Source organism: Hipposideros armiger, unplaced genomic scaffold (assembly GCF_001890085.2).
Source record: "Hipposideros armiger isolate ML-2016 unplaced genomic scaffold, ASM189008v1 scaffold_9, whole genome shotgun sequence".
Taxonomy (NCBI): Eukaryota; Metazoa; Chordata; class Mammalia; order Chiroptera; family Hipposideridae; genus Hipposideros; species Hipposideros armiger.
In genome coordinates, this window is record NW_017731359.1 from 5,678,767 (window position 1) to 5,698,414 (window position 19,648).

A 19,648-nucleotide genomic window follows, 5' to 3' on the forward strand; every position below is an offset into this window, starting at 1 on the left:
AGACTCCAAGTCTCCAAGACCAAGAAGATGAAGGCTTGCTTTCAAATGAGGCCTGCAGCGTCTGTCCATCTCACAGAGGAGCCTGCTACCCTTCTCCTAGGGGAGCTGCTACACTCTCAGGGTTTGGGGATGGGCCCAAATATGTCTACTTCATTGACCCACTTCCCCCTCACTGTGACCCAGGCCTTTTCCATATTTATTTATAGTATTAAAAAATAGAATGGGGGTTGTTGACTGGTTAGTTCAGTTGGTTAGAGCGTGGTGCTGATAACACCAAGGTTGCCGGTTCGATCCCCACGTGGGACACTGTGAGCTGTGCCCTCCCTAAAAGAGTCAACTATGCCATTGTAGCATGAAAGCAATGTGTAACCAATGACCATGGCTGTTCTGCAGTAAAATAAAAAAAAATAGAATTAGAATTTTTCATATAGTTTTTCATCCAGTTTCATCTGCACAGCAGCCCTGGGGGGATTTTCAACCCATTTTACAGATGAGGAAAGCAAGTCTCAGATAAGTTAAGTTTACAGTGCACAGTGATGATAAAGCAAGGATGAAAACCTAGGGCTGCTGAGTCCCTTATTCAACATGTCTAAAATTAAGGGGAGGGAGAGAAAGTGTATTTGAAATTTGATTGTCATTTGTGTATATATGCTTTGCATATGTATGCAAGACTCTGGAATGAGTTAAGAGAAGCCAGGGGGAAAATTTGTCTTCAAGGAGGACTCTGAGAGACCAGAAAGGTGGAGGAGGGTGAAGTATGGGGGTGGGAGGGACACTCTTTACTGCCCACTCCTTTTGAAAGAATTAAAGTATGTACAGTTGGCCCTTGAGAACAAGTGGGTCCACTTAGATGCAGATTTTTTCAATAAATATGTACAATACTGTAAACATATCTTCTCTTCCCTGTGATTTTATTAGTAACATTATTTTCTCTAGTTACTTTATTGTAAGAATACAGTATATAATACATATAACATACCAAATATGAGTTAATTGACTGTTTATGCTATCGGTAAGGTTTCTGGTGAACAGTAGGCTATTAGTAGTTAAGTTTTGGGGGAGTCAAAAGTTATATGGGGATTTTTGACCTTATGGGGGGGGGAGTTGGTGCCCCTGATACCCATGTTATTCAGGGGTCAACTGCCATTACCTCTTTAACAACCAAATAAAAGTTGATCCAATTCTTTCCTTCCTGTAGCCTGTCTTCAGCAATTTTCTCTGGGTGTTTGGAGTGCTGGAAACTCGGGCAGGTGAGATGAGATGACGGAGTCTGCCAGTCTCAGGTGAAGCCCCAGCTGACCCAGCAGCCCACTCAGGTCAACTTGGGAAAATCGGTGCCCTCATTCATGCGCCTCCTGTCTCAATTATGTGCTGTCTTTAATGCTGACTTGATTTCACTGCTCTGGAATTTACTCTTTGGTCTCACTAGCATCCCAGATTTCACTGTTTTTGGAGGAGGGGGAGAATGAGGATGTGAGGGCTATGATGAAGGGCTGGGGAGGAGGGTAAAAGCAGCTTGCACAGCCGCACCTCATCCATCAAACAACCTTGACTTGGTATCACTTCCCCTCTTGAAGGTACAGTGTCTTTTCTCTGCAAGGTGATGAGGGGATCATCCCTGCCCTGCCCACTTCATGGGGATCCCTGTGAGCATTGGTTGAGATAACAGATGTCCAATCCTGCACCAACAGGCAGAATCATGCCTGCTGTTTATGGTATGTTATACACAGGGCCAACAAGCCAGGCTAGAAACCCTGTGGCCTGGAGACTCTAAGATATATTGGGTTGTCAAAAAAGTCATGATGCATTTTTGCAACAAAAAACAGAAAAAATATGTCACGACTTTTCCAACAACCCAATAGTTCCTTGTATTTTTAAAAAACATTTCCACTCCAAGTATGTGTGGAGAATGTGTGCACACAGTGGGATGGAATGAGCCTGGGCTTCCAGAGTCACTGGCTGCGTGACTTGGGGCAAGTTGCTTCACCTTTCTGAGCCTGTTTTCTCATCTGTAAGATGGGAAATAGAGAGTCTAGAGGGCTAGTAGCATGGTCAGGTGAGCTGATGCTTGTGAGACTCCTGATACCAAGGATGTACTCCTCAGGCCCTAGGACCTTTGTTCTTTCTTTCCCCTTTCCTTATCTTGTTGGGCACATTTAAAACCCCAGACATTCCTTTTACAATTGTAGTAGTGGCACCTATTCATTATAGAAAATTTGGAAAAGTCAGAAAAACATATAGTAGAAAATTAAAACTACTGGTCGTGTGACCCAAGAATCAACACTGTTAACATTTTAGTGACAATCCAGCCAGGCTTTTTCAATATGTTTTATCAGTACTTAAAAAACAATCAGAATCACATGTATAGCTTTGTGACCAGTTTTTTTCCCCCCACCTAATGCCATATGGTTAGCATTTTCCTGCTTTATCAGCCTTTGAGTACTTGACACTTAATAATTGCATAATGCTCTAGTATATGGGTTATTTCCAGTTTTTACTATTGTAAATAGCACTGCAGTGCACATCCTTATTTATACATTTTTGTGTGTGTGTCTGATGATTTCCTTGGGATAAACTGCTAGAAGTGGAATTACCATTTCAGATGATAAACATTGCCAGGAAGGCATTTAAAATGTAGAAAGTATGGTGAATGTAGTTTCAGAAATGTATTCTTTCATTCATCAAGCATTTGTTGAAGACTTATTAGATGCCAAGTGTTGGGCTAGGCATGGATGATACAACTATGAATATTACAGACCCACAGCTGCTTCAGGAGAGGGGTGGGGAAGAAAGGCAAGTCACTGGCCAATGAGCAGCAAGATGACAAGGGCTAGGATGGGCAAGGGCAGGTGCGGGGGGCGGGGGAAAGGGGGTAGTGGCTGAGGGCTGAGAGGGTATCCTGGGTTGTGACTCATTCTTTCTGGCTGGTTTCCCATAGATTATAAGCTCTTCTAGGGCAGAGCTAGCCCCCAGTTCCCTGGGAGCCCAATAATGCAGTTCCACCAGGTGGGGCCAACCAGAATGGGTAACATAATAGACCTGAGTTGAGGTCTGGGCAGATCTGTTGGGGATGTTTATTACTAATCCCTGCACCACCTCTTACTAGGTGTGAGACTTTGGAATTTTACTCACCTCTCCAAGCCTCTGCTCTCTTGTCTATGAAATGGGGGTAAGCAACAGTGTCTGTTGCATTGGGTAAGCACAAATGAGCACAACATGAAGTGAAGCACATCAAGCGCCTGACTGGTCTGGGATGGGGCCTGAGAGTTTGCATTTCTAACAAGTTCCTAGGTGATGTTGATGTTGCTGGTCCAGGAAAACACTTTGAAAACCAATGGCTTAAAAGGATGCAGCCATGGTTTACTGGTACCTGATGCAACCATAGTTTCCTGGTCTGATTATCTGTCTTCCACAATAGGAAACACTCATTCATGGGCCCTGAATTTCCAGATGGCGAGGTTTGTGTCTGATCAACACCCACAGCTCTAGCACAGGCACGTTTACACATTATAGTTTGAACTATAGCCTTCCAAAAGTTGTTGAAGTCCTAATCCCCAGTACTTGTGAATGTGATCTTATTTAGAAATATGGTTTTTGGAGATACACTCAAGTTAGGATGAGGTTATTAGGGTGGGCCCTGATCCAATGTGACTGGTGTCCTTATAAGAAAAGAAGGGCAGATAGAAACATGAGAGGAGAATGCCATGTGACAATGGAGGCAGTGATTGAAGCACTGCAGCTGTAAGCCAAGGATTACCAGCAAATCACCAGAGGCTAGGGAGGCAAGGAAGGATTCTTTCCTTCAGGCTTCAGTGGGAGCATGCTGCCCACACATTTATTTTATTTTATTTATTTATTTATTAAAAAATTTTTTTAATTGGGGAATTGGGGGAGGGGAACAGTGTTGGGGAATTGGGGAAGGGGACCAGCCAAGCTGTTGTTCTGTTCTTCAATCTTCGTTGTGGAGGGCGCCAGTCACCATCTGGCTGCCTGTCGGCAGCTTGTGGCCTCTAAGCTCAAGGTGCTCTGTTACAATCTTAGTTGCGGGTGGGTGTAGCCACCATCTCATGCAGGAGTTGAACCAGCAGCCTTGTTGTTAAGAGCGCACTCTCTATCCCCTAAGCCACCCTGGTGGCAGATTAGCTTAAGGTGCCAAGTTCAGTTTTAGTTGTGGGCGGGCGTAGCCCACCATCGAACAGTCAGTCTTGTTAGGAGCACGTGCTCTCACCAGCTGAGCCATCCTGCCACCTGTTGGCAGCTCAATGGCAGCTCAGCTCGGATGCAGCATCACTGGCCCATGTGGGAATCGAACTGGCGGGCCCTGTTGCTCAGAGCTCACGCTCTTAAGCCAACTCTTAACCAACTGAGCCACTCGGCCGGCCCGTACACCTTAATTTTAGACTTCTAGTTTTCAGAACTGTGAGACCACAAATTTCTGTAGTTTATACTAGTTTGTGGTACTTTGTTATGGAAGCCCTAAGAAACTAATACACTGAGGTATTTTTTTGTTCTTTAACAGACACCACTAATACAAACCTCTTCAAAATCCAACATTTCTTCATAGGCAATATGGCTCCCTCCCTACCCCACCACCAAAATTCGGCATGTTCTCTTTCATGCAGACCATAACTGCACTGAGCATGAAAAGCTAAGCAGTGAACTCTCACCTGCTGCCTTCTAACCTTCCCACATTCCCTGGGCATATTTTATTATCCCTTATAATTCACCTGTTCAACTGGAGGAAACGTGACAGCATAAGCACGTGATGAGCTGGGAGAGCCTCAGGCCTCTGTTTCCCATCAGTTGTGTTCCATGGGTACTGGGTAGGGGCCAGGGAAGTCATGAAAGGGTGTGCCTGACCCAGACAGTACCCAGGGGGTACCGCGTCCCTCGTTACTACATCATTACTGTCAAACTGTGCTCCCTCCCTGTTCCCATCCCAGGGTGGGTTGGGTGTGTGGATCTGTGCTCATTTTCACCTCATTTCAGGCAGTTATTAACATGAAGGTGGCTGGAGGGTCTGGAGACAGAGGGGAAGGAATCCTGGTCTCCTCCCTGCTGATCTTCTGGCTTCCAGCCTCCTCTCTCTCCCGCTTCCTTAGGGGGCAAACCCTTTCCTTGTCACCCATCCCTACAGGGCAACTATCCTCTTCTTGAAAGTGGTTCTTTAAAGAAAGCAGAGAGCTCTAAATTCCTCCTTGCTTTTATTTTCATGGTCCTCACAGCCTGGCTCCTGCTGTCTCTCAAACCTCTCCTGACCACTCCCTACCCTTCACCTATCTCCACACCACACCAAACCTCCTTTAGCGCCTCCAGCCTGCCATGCCTTCTCTGCCTCCCAGAGATGACACTTGTTCCTTTTGCTGTTCTTCCTTGCCCACATCACATGAAACATTCCTGGAGAGAGGGAGTGGGTGGGGTTCCTCTGTGCACCTCTCAGCTCCCCAGCTTCTATCTATATGAGGGCTACATCGTCTAGTAAGTACTTGTTTACTGTTCTTCTCCCCTCTCTGGACTGCGAACTCCCTAAGACAGGGACCCTGAGGCTGGAAGCAGCTAGCTTTGTGGTTTGAAACAGGCCCTCAGTGTGGGCTTGTTGCATGAGAGGATGGATGAAATGAGTGAATAATAATGATCATAATAATGGAAGTTATTCAGACAGGGTTTTTTTTTGTGTGTGTGTGAGTCTGGCTCTGTGTATTCCAAATCTCATTTAACGCTAATAGAACCCTGTGACGGAGACCCATTTATCTCCATTGCACAGATAAATAAACGGAGGATTTGAGAAAGGGCAGAGCTCACAACTAGTAAGTGGTTAAAATCCAAATCGGCCTGATTCCAAAGCCCGAGTCCCCCACAATTACGGCACGTACAAAGTCACCGGCTGGCTGACAAACCCGGAGAGCGCATGAGGGGAAGACTGGACCACCAGCCCCGGCCCCGGCTGCCGCCGGACACTCCTGGGGTGGGCGTACTGGCGACGCGTGCGCAGTGCAGTGGCGGCGCCCCCTGCGGGCGGCGCGCAGAAGGCCCGGCCGTGAAAGGCACTCAGTGCGCTTGCGCGCTCGTGGTGGTGGTACTCTGCTTGGTTTTGGTTCTTCGCGCGGCTTCAGCGGCCATGGCGCAGCCGGGAAAGCTGCTTAAAGAGCAGAAATACGACCGGCAGCTGAGGTGAGCCGGGGCTCACCGAGTCGGGTGGGCGGGCCAGCGGACTCCTCTGCGTCCGGGCCGGGCCTGAGCGAGCGGGCGGCACAGTCGGGCCTCCCTTAAGGCCTCCCGCTGGGCCGGGCCGTGCGGGGCTCCGGAGTCGGCACTCGGGTCTCCGGCCTGGGGTTGGGGGGTGCTCCTCCGGAGCCGGACTCACCGCCCTCGCGGGGTGCGCCCGCCCTTCACGCGGTGTGGATTTCGAGGTGCGTGGTCTCAGCGTCAGCCTTGTCACCAGGGCGGCTGCCGGCCACGCCTCGCTGCGCTCAGCCTCCTAGTATTCCAGAAAGGGGGTACCCGCAACTCCCCCATCTTGGCGGCGGAGAGCGGCACTGAGTGTTAAGTATTGTTCTAAGCCAGCACTGTCCAGTAGAAATATAATGCTAGTCTCATGTGAGCCGCACATATGTCATTATACATTTTCTAATAGTCACATTAAAAAGGAAAAAGGTGAAATTAGTTTTAATAATACAGCATATTTTACCCAGTATATCCAAAACATTGCCATTTCAACACGTAGTCAGTGTAAAAAGTTATTAATTAGAGATTTTACATTTTGCCATACCGTCTTCGAAATCTGACATTTCACACTTACAGCACATTTCTGTTCGGACAAGCCTCGTTTCTAGTGCTCGGTAGCCACTTGTGGCTAATGGCTACCTTAATGGACACTACAGATCTTACCCATGAGGCAGGTCCTTGGCTATTTCCTATCCCTCGCCTTTTCTCATTACACTCCCCAATCTTTATTGAGCGTCTTCTATGTGTTAAGGCAGTGGAGTAACACAAATGCTTGGCTCCCCTTCTTTCTGGAGCCTCCAAGCCAGGAGGACGGGAAGTAAGGACTGGAACTCTCATTTACACCTACAACCTAGTGCTGTGTTAGGGGCTTTAGGCACTCAGTTCTGAGAGCAGCCTTGAAGGCAGACATTCTCTGTTTTATACCAGGTGTGATCAAACAATACGGTGAATTTTAAATAAAAAAAATTTATTACAGTAAAAGACACATTGCTATTCATCACCCTCAAAATATTGCCCCTTGATTCAAACACACTTATCCCATCGTTCTTGGCCACTTTCTGAAGCAGTTCTGGAAGTGTTCTTTTGTGAGTGTCTTTAGTTGTGGTGTCGTGGCTGCTTCGATGTCCTGAATCGATTCAAAACCTTTACCTTTCATGGTTATTTTGAAGAGCCAGGAGTCGCATGGTGCCAAATCTGGTAAGTAAGGTGGATGAGAACACACCATAATGTTTTTATTTGACAGAAATTGCCGTACCAGAAGCGATGTGTGACATGGAGTGTTGTCATGATAGAGGATGATTTACGTACAGCACACTTTAAAACACACCTTCTCTCAACCGTAGCTCACACCTGACTGCACCGAACAAGTTGAAACACTGTTACTAAGGTCTGATCTGCCGTTTCCTGAATCGAAGATCCTTGCCTTTCTGTTGGGTGGCACTCGGCAGCAGCATTCACTGTAATTCTTGATCGCAACAGGAAAGGCTCCGTGTCAAACATCACTTCTGGTATATGGCAATTTCTGTCAAAAACATTACGGGGTGTCCTCATTCACCTTATTCACCGGATCTGGCACCATGCAACTTAATGTCTCTTCCCCAAAGTCAAAGTGACCGTGAAAGAGTTTTGAATAGATTCAGGACATCGAAGTGGAGTATTTTGAGGGGAATTAATGGCAATGTGTCTTTTACTGCAATAAATTTTTTAAAATTTAAACACCGTAGTGTTTGATCACACCTCATATATGAGAAACTGAGTCTTGGAGGAGTTAGATAACTTGCCCAGTCTCCCATGTTTTGGAGCCAGGATGTAAACTCAGGGGACACTGGCCTTTTCAGAGCTAGTACTCAGCCACATCATTCTGCTCCCAAGCTTTTGGGGAAAGAATCAAGGTGGCAGAACCCTTGTAACCAATTTGTGTTCTCTTCTAAGTTCTTGGAGTTTCTTGTGTTTTGAATGCAAATATAACCATACATGATAGAGCTGAGAAGATATTTTAAGTTACTAAGTAACTGTAACAACAGAGAGTTTTTGCTGAGTCCAATCCATTTAAGGACCAAACTTTACCTTTCATATAAGAACTAGCTATTGATTTTGTCAGGGGAAGCCATTAGAAGCAGAGTTGTGCAGCCAGCTAGCAGTCAGCAAGGCCCTGCTTTCCTTAAGCCAGCAAGAGTAGAGAGGATTGATTTTTGGTTTGGGCCCTTTCTTGAAAACATGTTACCTAGAGATGCACTAGTATTCTCTTAGGCTCACTCTATCCAAGCATCCATTAACCAAATATGTCAGATGTCTTCTGTGTGCCCTACTTTCATAGGAAAAAGAGATATTTCCAGTTTTTTTGGTTCTTCTAGGTTTTTTTCTCCAGTCATTTGACAGCTGTTTGGTGATCACTTACCCTGGGCAAGGCATTGTGCCAGGCATTTGCGTTCCAGTGGTGGATATAAGGAGTGGTCTGGGTACTTATGGAGCTTAGAGTAGAATGGAAAGGTGGATATTCAGCAAATAAAAAACCAAATGAGGTGATTACAGTTGTGATAAACTCTGGAGGACATACCAGCTACACAATAAGAGAATCTACTTTTGATCAGGTGAAAGAGAAGGTACATTAATGTCTATTTGTCCTCCAGGCTATGACATTTTTCTAATGATTTGGGCTCTCCCTATACTTCCTGTACTGACAAAAAAAAAGATAAATTAGTTAATAGGCTTTCTGCGTGAAGGTAACCAGCGTGGTCCAGATGCCATGATACATGTGTAATCATGTACCTTGCCCTGTTAGTGATATCTGGTGTGAATCAGGGCATAACATATATTTCTAATTCTTATTACATCTTTGTGTTTCTTAATGCATTTATTAATCCTGCTATTAGAATGTTCATTGGGTATTGTAAAGCACTCCTGTAGAAGTCAACATGAGGCTTTTCAGATGATGATAACTCAGTTTGGTAAAGCTTTTCTCACTCTGACAGATGTCACAGTGGTAAGTCCTATGTCTAGATCTTAAATATACTGTATCTGTGTAACTTAAGGAGAAATGAAACAGAGAACAGAATAATTTTAAATCTAAGGCACTTCTTTAATGTCAATGAGTGTATGTAAAGACTTTCCATTCTGTAAGTTATCTGGCTTGAAAAAAGTAACAGGGGCCAGCAGAGTGGCATGTTGGTTAAGAGCTGGCTTGGGACACCAGGTCTGAACAGCAGGGCCCTGGTTCAGATCCCACATTAGGTCCAGTGACACTGCGCCCTCTACAGCTAAGATGGTGAACAACAGCTCAACCTGGAGCTGGGCTGCCATGAGTTGCCAGCGACGGCGTAGGCTGCAGTGAGGCTGCAGTGGGTTGCCATTAAAGCTACTGTGAGTGGCTGGCAGCAGGTGCGAGTGGCCAGCAGCCAGCATGAGCTGCCAAGAGCTGCCGTGAGCGGCCGTCCAGTGGCCAGCAACCGATCTGCCTCAGCCAGGAAGAGCACAATGATAATACCAACATAGGCCAGTGAAGTGACGTTCTCCACAACTAGACTGAAGAACAAAAGGACAGCAACTTGTCTGTTCCCCCGCCCCAATTACCCAACGCTGTTCCCCTCCCCCAGTTCCCCCAATAAAATCTTTAAAAAAAAAAGAAAGAAAAGTGTAACGGACAGGGCTGGAACACCAAGTTTCTAGTTCTGATTTGACCTCTCCTCTAACCATGCAAGTTATCAACCTGTCTTAGTCTTATGTTACAGTCTTATGTTATATTATCCCTATAACACCTGCTGTTTCTTCCTTACATGTTTGCCATGATTATCACATCCATTATTCTATGCAACGACACTTTAAAGATCAAAGAGCACCAAATAAAAAAGTTATTTTCATGTAAGTTTTAAAACTGTTGAATTTGTGTCTTGTTTTGTAGGTTGTGGGGTGATCATGGGCAAGAGGCTTTAGAATCTGCTCATGTTTGCCTAATAAATGCAACAGCCACAGGAACTGAAATTCTTAAAAACTTGGTACTACCAGGTAATGTGTAGTTTTGTGGTTGTAAATTTACTTTTTTAAGGTTTTGAACTAGAAATATGTATTCTTGACTGGCTTTGTATTGTCTCCTAGGTATTGGTTCATTTACAATTATTGATGGAAACCAGGTCAGCGGAGAAGATGCTGGAAATAAGTATGCCTATTCTTTTCAAATATTTGCATGTTAGGGAAGGTAGTGTACTGTCACAGGAGAGTGAGGCCTAACCCCCAACTTCACCTCTTTAATCAGGATGACTTGACTCTCAAGTGGAAATAATCTCTATGTTTAGGATTATGGCAAGGATGAAGGGAGTTAATATAGGTCAAGTGCTAGCACACTGTCTCGCAAATATGCCATTAATAAAAGGTACCCATCATTACTGTTTTTATTGTCATTATTAATGCAAAGGAAACATTGATTTATTAGCTTGTCTTTGATTATTAGTTTCATCCAGTTTTCTTCCTTAGGAAATCTGTAATCAAAATATAGTTTGTTTTATACTATGAATGAAATATACCTGATATTACAAATAACCTTTTTATAGTAAAAGAAGCCCTTAACTTTTTTTTTTATTCTCTCTGTTTTAGTTTTTTCCTTCAAAGAAGCAGTATTGGCAAGGTAAACAATAATTTGTTATAGAATGTAGTTGAGTTTGAACATCTAATGATGCTACTGTGTTTTGATTTCTTGAAAAGATTTGATTTTAGAAGAGTTTATTATTTCTCCAAGAAAAAAGTTAAATTAACTCATTTTTTGTTTCTGCTCTTATAAGTCTTTAATGCTTGGTAGTTAAAGAACATAGAAGAAATAATGTCTGTGTTTTTACACTGTATCCTGTATTAAAGCTAAAGCTTGAGTGATGTTAATGTTCAGAGGAAGGAGTATTTTGGTTAACAAGAGTTTTAACTAAGAGTTAGCCAGAATATCTTTTATTTTTGTATTTCATATTAAAAATCTTACAAAGACATTTTAGTCAACTTAGTACAATATTCTAAGTGGAAATAACTGTTTCTTTAATGATTTGACCTGTCTTGTACTAAATTGTAAATGTGGGAGGTTAGAGTAAGTCTGGATTTGATACAGAATATCCCTGCCTGCTACCCAGGATTTTCTGGTCATTTGCCTTATCAGAAAAGTAGGATGCAAACAATGTATTCATTTAAGAACTCTTAAAAATGATGGTTTAGCTCTATTTTAAGTAATATTCTGGCTGAGTCTCAGTTTAAACACTATGAAAAGCAGAGTTGTCATATCTATGCATGAAATTTGGGTAGTTTTATAGTGTGTTTGCTTGATCTGTAAATTGAAGGGTTACATTTTAACCAAATTTTTTCTAATTCAAGTCAAATGCTTTGTTTTTAAAAAGAACCGAGCTCAAGCTGCCATGGAATTCTTACAAGAATTAAATAATGATGTCTCTGGGAATTTTGTGGAAGAGGTATATATGCATATACATTATTATTTTTGTGCAGAAACTTTTTAATAGTTCAAAACCCTTGAAATTTAGAATTTTGAATCTTTGTATATTTATGTTTAGTTGAGAGTTGAATTACTGTAACAGTGAAGTCTAGCATGTGGCCTCATTTGTTCTAAATAGTTTAACTGTTTCTGCCATGTTTAATATGATTGTGAAATTGTTGGATTTTTTCCCCTCTGTCCTTTTTAGAATCCAGAAAACCTTCTAGACAATGATCCTTCATTTTTCTGTAGGTTTACCATTGTGGTTGCAACTCAGCTTCCTGAAAGGTAAATTTTTATGTTAATTTGTTTTTATTTGGATCTCTTGTTAGATTTGCATAGTTTTGTTTTCTCCGCAGTGTCTTTGGTTTTTAAAATTCTTAAGCTCTATAGAAACCTTTAATTGGAAGCACTTTTAAATCTCTAACATTGAAAAGATGGGAAAAAGAAAAATACTGAAATATGAAACTTTTAAAGAAATATATACCTATTTAGAGCAGTTAAATTGAACGTTGGTTATTTTTAGTGAAAAAAAATACAGAATTAATTTTAGGGAACACTTGGGGATGTATGCAAGGATACATACATTTTATAAATATTTTCCTCTTTTTTATGAAAATGTTTAGGAAGTGTCTTTCAGTAATATTCTCCCTGATACAAAAGTCGAGGATTTTATATCCCTTTAGTCCAAAAGATATGCTGTCTTTGAAACTGCAGAAACAGTTTCAATTGCTTGCTTTCCAGAGTGACCCGCTTATAATGCAATAGATATATCTTTGCATTTATAATTTAGTTAGAAAGTTGCCTTATTTTAAGGCATTTTCATGTTTGACATATCCATTTGCTTATGTTCTTATTTATTGTGCTTTCCTTTACAGTACATTACTACGTTTAGCAGATGTCCTCTGGAATTCCCAAATCCCTCTTTTAATCTGTAGGACATATGGACTAGTTGGTTATATGAGGATCATTATAAAAGAACATCCAGGTAAAATTGTTACACATATGGGGCTTGCTTTTGGTTGCTTTAGCTGTGGTTTTAGAAACTTGACAATTTAGAAAGTTAGTTTTAAATTACCAAGTAAATTTGTAGCGGCACAACTCCAGTTATAGGTTCAAAGTATCAATCAGAATCAGTAAACTTTAATCTAGTATTTCCTTTACTTAGCATTATAGGAGGGTATAAAGCAGGACATAAAAGCACAGCTTCTTCATCTTATTAGGAGACCCAGCAGCTGTGCAAGCTACCTAGCTTTTTTTGCCTCTTAACCCACATAGAGCATGTATGGCTCCCATAGACAAGAGCCAAGCTATGTGGGTCACACTGACACACAGAGGTCATGCCACCTTTTCCCCATCAATCTTTTAGTCTCTTCTCATACAGGCCTTAAACTCCCACAGTTCAATACAATTCCACACAATAAGCAAGGCATTTACCTAACTACTGTTCCAAGGAAACAGTGTTATAGGAGACCAAAGTCATTCATAGGCTTGTATCAGCTTAAAGCTGATATTAGCACTTTACTCACAAAATTTTAATCTTAAATCATCATAACATTTTCATTTAGTACTCACACATTGCTCTGAGCCAGGTAGTCTGCTAGTACAGTGATAGCCACTGGCATTGGTAGTGGCACTCCTTGGGCAGTTAGAGCTTGTGAAGATAAGCTTCTGGCAGGTGGTGCTGGGCCATTTAAGAATTGTAAGTGGGAGAGTGTCGATAAAATTTTTATTTTATTATTATTTATTTATTTATTTATTTAAATATTTTTATTGGGGAGTTGGGGGAAGGGGAACAGACAAGTTGCTATCCTTTTGTTCCTCAGTCTAGCTGTGGAGGACGTTGCCTCACTGGCCCAAGTTGGCACCATCATTGTGCTCTACCCGGGCGAGGCAGATCAGTCGCCGGCCTCTGGATGGCCACTCACGCTGGCTGCCCACCACACTCGGTAGCCCATGGCAACCCACCTGCTGTTGCTGGTGACTCACGGCAGCCCAGCTCCAGGTTGAGCTGTTGTTCAGCATCTTAGCTGTAGAGGGCAGCGTCACTGGCCCTCATATGTGGGATCCGAACCGGGGCACTCTAGCATCACCAAGCCAGCTCCTAACCAATGCGCTACTCGGCCGGCCCTAAAATTTTTATTTTAAGTGGGTCACTCTGAAGCTGGGTGGAGAATGAATGGATTTGAAGGGGCAAAGATTGGAGGCAAGGGTTGGTGTTAGGAGATTTCCAGTGGTCTAGGTGAGAGGGAGAGCCCCTGACTGAGGGCAGGTGTTATACAGTGATAGGGAAGAGGGGATAAATGATAATGAAGGTTAACATTGCTAGCTGTGTGCCTGACTTTATGTGAATTATTTTATTTAACCTTTCTAAAATCCTTATAAGGTAGATACTATTTTATCTGTGTTTTACAGATGCTGCTGAGACACAGACTAAGTTATTTGCCTAAGGTCACACAGCTAGCAAGTGACAAAACTGAGCCTAGCTTTAAATATTCACTGGAATTACACACTTTTCAATAGTCCCCTATGTGGATAGCTTTGTACCAAGCGACATCAGGATGTGGGGAGTGACTGATGTTGGGCCAAGGAAATGAGAAGTCAAGAACGACCATCAGGTTTCTAGGGAAGAGGCCTAGGTAGATGGTGATGCTGTTTGTTGAAGGTGTCAGGAGGAGGAAGGGTAGGTTGCTAGGTGGTCTCTGAACACACATTTTATCAGTTCTGATTTTTTTCAATTATAATAACAAGAAAATTATGTTCTAAAGGAATCTTGGTTTTACTCTTATTAAAACTGTAGTCCACTTACAATTTGTGCATTTCGTAAAATGTATATGTAAATTTACCTCAACAATGAACAAAATAATGAAAACAAACCTGTAGGTGCTTTGCCCATTTAAAAATTATAGATTTCTGTGCTCGCTTCGGCAGCACATATACTAAAATTGGAATGATACAGAGAAGATTAGCATGGCCCCTGCGCAAGGATGACACGCAAATTCATAAAGCGTTCCATTATTTTTTTTAAATTATAGATTTTTTTTTTTTAATTGGGGAATTGGGGGATGGGAACAGTGCTGGGGAATTGGGGAAGGGGAACACACAAGTTGCTGTCCTTTTGTTCTTCAGTCTAGTTGTGGAGGACGTTGCTTCACTGGCCCAAGTTGGCACTGTCATTGCGCTCTTTCCAAGCAAGGCAGATCAGTCACTGGCTTCTGGACGGCCGCTCACTGTGGCTGCTGGCCGCTCACGCTGGCTGCCAGCAACTCAACGGCAGCCCAGCTCCAGGTTGAGCTGTTGTTCAGCATCTTAGCTGTAGAGGGCAGTGTCACTGGCCCTCATGTATGGGATCCGAACCGGGGCCCTCTGGCGTCCCAAGCCAGTTCTTAACCAACGTGCCACTTGGCTGGCCTAAAATTATAGATTTCTTAAGTTCCTGTAATATAGTGTATTGCCAGCAGTATTACTAAAAAAATAAATTTATCTTTTGGGATTATTTGTTTCACAGTAATAGAATCTCATCCAGATAATGCATTAGAGGATCTACGACTGGATAAGCCATTTCCTGAACTGAGAGAACATTTTCAGTCTTATGATTTGGATCATATGGACAAAAGGGTTGGTAGTATGTGTGACCTTCAATTTATAGATAGACTTAAAACAATTTTTTAACCTAAGGCTTTTGAATTACACTAATGTAAGAAAATACTATTAACCTCCATATTCCTGTCATCCAGATTACATAGTAACATTGTACCTAATTTTGTTTTAAATAAATCTATTTTTCTCCAAAATTTAAAAACTTTTTTATTGAGGAAAAGTACATATCTGAATATATCTGTGTAATCAACACCCAGGTCAAGATATTGGACATTAACACATCACTCTTCATGGCCCTTTCCTAAACAAATAGATGTACTTTTTAAAATAATTTGAACTTGGGGTTTGTTGAAAATTGATTACTCTTGAAACTTATTTTTAGTGTTAGAGAATTACCAAGACAACTGCATATTTTGGTACGGAAATAATGATATTTATAACAAACCATATAATTTAAGGAGTATATGTATTTTTTGCTAAATACATATTAATTAAAATGCAAGTATTGGTTCATCAGAAAACAAGATCCTCTTTCTGTAGTCTAGGATTGGTATCTGAAATCAAGAGATTTGGGCTTTATTTTTGTGTGGCAGTCTTTGATACTGTTTTCTTGATGGTAAAAATGGAGACAATCATAGTACATACCTGCCACACTAGGGTCAAGTTGGACACTCCCTCTAAAAAAATTTGTAATGCAGTTTTTATTACCCAGTTCATTTTTTTTTCGTTCATTATTCCATATACTGGGCAGTGATCATATATTTTATATACTGGGGGATGATCATAAATATTGTTGATTTGTTGAAGGTGATGCAGTGTAATGAGGAAGAAATGTAAACTAATGTTAACTAAAAGGGTATTTTATTTTTCTTTCATTTTTAGGACCATAGCCACACTCCATGGATTGTGATCATAGCTAAATATTTAGCACAGTGGTATAGTGAAGTATGTCGTTTTTTAAAAGAAGAAGTTCCATATATGTTTGTATTTTCTATTTATTATAAAGGATTTTATTGGAAGGGGTGGGAGATTTTTTTCTCCCATGTGTGGTTTAGGGAGGTGGGTGCTTTTCAGTTCAAACCTAGCAGTTCCTCTTCTGATACTGATATTTTTATTAACAAAATGAAATTTGAATAAATGTCATTCTGAAACTGGCAGAGGAATGAATGTAGAGAAATGGCCCACCGTTTGTTTTCTATCAAGTCAGCCTCTGATTTCACTGAGGTGTATATGTGCTGATGAACTCTCATGTGGATGGGAGGATGGGGGAAACTTTGAACTCTCAATTTCCATATTTGAGTTTTTATAACTAGGTTTTTAATTTTTTAAACCAATTTAGACAAATGGACGAATACCTAAAACATACAAAGAAAAAGAAGCATTCAGAGATTTGATTAGACAAGGTAATATTATGGGATGTGATGAAATGTATAAAGTTTGAAAAGCAGATTGCTTGAAACTAATGTTTATTGGATTTCTATCAACACCTTTGTTAAATGATGTCATCATGAGCTTTTATTTTTCCTCAGGGGAGGTTAAAGAACCATTCTGTATAGTTTTAAGAATGACTCATGATAAGCCATATTTCTTCTTAAGATTCGATATCTGATCTTTCCTTCAGAATCTGACAAGGTTATTTCCATAATGTTGGGGTACAGGGGGGCGGCAGGAGAGAGAGAGAGAGAGAGAGAGAGAGAGAGATGGATGAGGGCTGTTGTTTGCTAACATTTCTATTTCAATAGGAATTCTAAAGAATGAAAATGGGGCTCCGGAAGATGAAGAGAATTTTGAAGAAGCTATTAAAAATGTGAACACAGCACTAAATACAACTCAGGTATTAAAAGAGTTGCTGAGGGATTCATATAAGAAAGGTGTTTTCTGAAGTCCTTATGGTGAAATAGTTGATTTTAGAGTAATGTTTCCTAAATTGTATAGTTGGTTAGACATTTATAATACCGATTGACTCTTATTTTAATAAGATTATGTATTGTCCTTGTTAAAATGAACATGAATGCCTCAGTGATACAATGATTTATGTAAATTAATTATTTGAAGTAATAATTTGTGAATAGTAATAGTTTGGGGGTAGGAATTATATACTGAAGGTGATGTTTTGCTGGTTCAAAATAGTTGTCTGAAAAGTTAAATCTTACCCTACATTTGCTTTTGACAGAAATTATTTTGATATAAAAATGTTCTTAAATGACATTGTATACCTTAAAAACTACTTGGAGGATAACTCAGTTTAGATGCCTTTTTGTTGTTGTTTTGTTGTTGATGCCTGGCCAGTGAGGTTTTTGGGGAAGTTTAGTATAACAAAACTGGTAGTTTAAGTTAGAATTTTCTTAAAACTTAAATCAGCAAAAAATGCTGCCTTTCAAGTTAGGAAAGCACTTAAGCTGTTATGACAAACTTTTTGGAGATAATGAAGTAGTGTTGCTGAGTGTTTAAAAGTGGGTGCTTTGTGAATCAGTTTTTTGGGGTGATGAAAATTTTCTATGTCTTAATTGAGGTAATGGTTAAAAGTACATGTATGGTTATCAAAATACATCGATAGTACATTTAAGATTTGTTCATTTCTCTGAATGTAAAATTTACACCAATTAAAAAACTAAAGTTCTCATGATTGGGGGACAATGAACTAAACAAACAGATAAATGCACCAGGTGCTATGAACAAAATTAGAGCAGAACAAAGAGGTAAAACATGATGGGGAGTAGGGCACCTGGGATAGAGAGAGGGCCAAGGAGACTCTCAAAGAGACGTGGTTAAGCAGAAGCCTGAGTGAAGTGACATGCAGAGATGTGGTGGGACAGCTTTTCAGGCTGAGGAAGCACATGTGCAAAGGCCCAGAAGTGGGATGAAGCTTGGCATTTGTTCAAGGATCAGTAAGAATGCCAGTGTGATTGAGTGAATAAGGGGAAAGTGGTAGGAGAGCTTTGAGTTAGGAGAGGCCAGAAGGGCCACATCATAATAGCCTCGCAGGCTGGCCATTGAAGAGTTTTGAGCAGGGGAGTGGAGTGACTTGGTTTATATGTGTGAAAAAATAATTCTAGCTATTGTGAGAAGAGACTAGGGGGCTGGGAGTGGAAGCAGAGACCAGTTAGGAGGTTAGCAGTAAGAAATTTCTTTTTTCTATACAATAGAATCAAAGCCTACCATTTCCTTTCTTCTTTTTTTTTTTTTAGCTGAGCCATCCTGCCACCTGTTGGCAGCTCAGTGGCAGCTCAGCTCAGGCTGGGACTTGAACCACTGTTGCTCTGAGCTCGCACTCTTGAGCGAGCTCTTAACCAACTGAGCTACTCGGCTGGACCAAAGCCTACTATTTCTTAAAGTTTTTATTACTGTATGATAATCTTGCTAGCAGTAAAAGTCTTTAACTTTCTAGTTTCTTTCAGAGTGGTGTCTCTTTCAACAGTTACTAATTAGGGTGTAAGGGTTTCAAATTTTTGACAAGATGGAAAAACATAGACTATAAATGTAGCTTGGTATTAATGTCTATAATCTTTGTTATATTTTCAAATGTAAATATATAAAAAGATTTACTTTTACTCCTTTTTTATTCCATTTATGATGGAAGAGAACAGGTCAGTCTTTTAACGCTAACGACAGTGGGCAGGAGGGAACTTTCTTCCATTTTCTCTTTCCTCATCAAATTGCCATCTGGTATTCTAAATAAAACTAAGCAAATCAGAAGTTTATATTTGATTACAATTGAAGAATTCAAAGAACTTGTTCAGAGAAATAGCAAATAATATAAAGGTGGGCAAATTCTTAGTATAAGTAAATGTTTCATGTTCCTTTGTTAGATCCCAAGCAGTATTGAAGATATATTTAATGATGATCTCTGCATAAATATCACCAAACAGGTAACAACAACAAAAGGTAAAAGTAGTGCCGCCTTAAGCTTTGGGTCAAATTCAAATGCCACTTAATATTGATTTTTTTTTCTTCACTTTTTAGACTCCATCATTTTGGATTTTAGCTCGTGCCTTAAAGGAATTTGTGGCCAAAGAGGGTCAAGGAAATTTACCTGTCCGAGGAACAATTCCTGATATGATTGCAGATTCGGGCAAATACATAAAACTGCAAAATGTGTAAGTCACTGTTTTCTTTTCTTTCTTTTTTTTGTAAGTCACTGTTTCCAAACTATGTAACAGAAAAATTAACTTGTTTATATTAGAGATGAACATATTTTACTAGTCTGTCAGAAATCAGAAATCAAACGAAAGTCTGTTATAGTCTAATTGTTTTAAATATAAGCTAAAGACTTTAGGGGGCAGATTTTTTTTTTTTTTTTTTACTAGAATTTGTGTACTACTTTTAAGTTCACAGCAAAATTGAATGGGAAGTCGAGTTCCCATA

At 40.8% G+C, this 19,648-nt stretch overlaps 1 protein-coding gene across 3 annotated transcripts in view; it reads left to right on the forward strand.

The window, feature by feature from the left end:
- Positions 1-6,042: 6,042 nt before the first annotated feature.
- NAE1 (NEDD8 activating enzyme E1 subunit 1) overlaps positions 6,043-19,648 on the forward strand; it is a 22,064-nt gene continuing 8,458 nt past the window's right edge. Inside the window, exons 1-13 of one of the 3 annotated variants that reach the window (XM_019656325.1) lie at positions 6,044-6,171; positions 10,124-10,227; positions 10,318-10,378; positions 10,813-10,843; positions 11,592-11,663; positions 11,892-11,971; positions 12,562-12,671; positions 15,192-15,301; positions 16,166-16,228; positions 16,623-16,686; positions 17,026-17,117; positions 19,093-19,152; positions 19,247-19,380. In XM_019656325.1, coding sequence (XP_019511870.1) covers positions 6,119-6,171; positions 10,124-10,227; positions 10,318-10,378; positions 10,813-10,843; positions 11,592-11,663; positions 11,892-11,971; positions 12,562-12,671; positions 15,192-15,301; positions 16,166-16,228; positions 16,623-16,686; positions 17,026-17,117; positions 19,093-19,152; positions 19,247-19,380 — 1,034 coding nt within the window. In that variant the 5' untranslated portion in view covers positions 6,044-6,118. Of the gene's footprint in view, positions 6,172-10,123; positions 10,228-10,317; positions 10,379-10,812; positions 10,844-11,591; positions 11,664-11,891; positions 11,972-12,561; positions 12,672-15,191; positions 15,302-16,165; positions 16,229-16,622; positions 16,687-17,025; positions 17,118-19,092; positions 19,153-19,246; positions 19,381-19,648 lie in introns of all 3 variants that reach the window. The other 2 variants (XM_019656340.1, XM_019656333.1) reach the window with 2 other exon arrangements.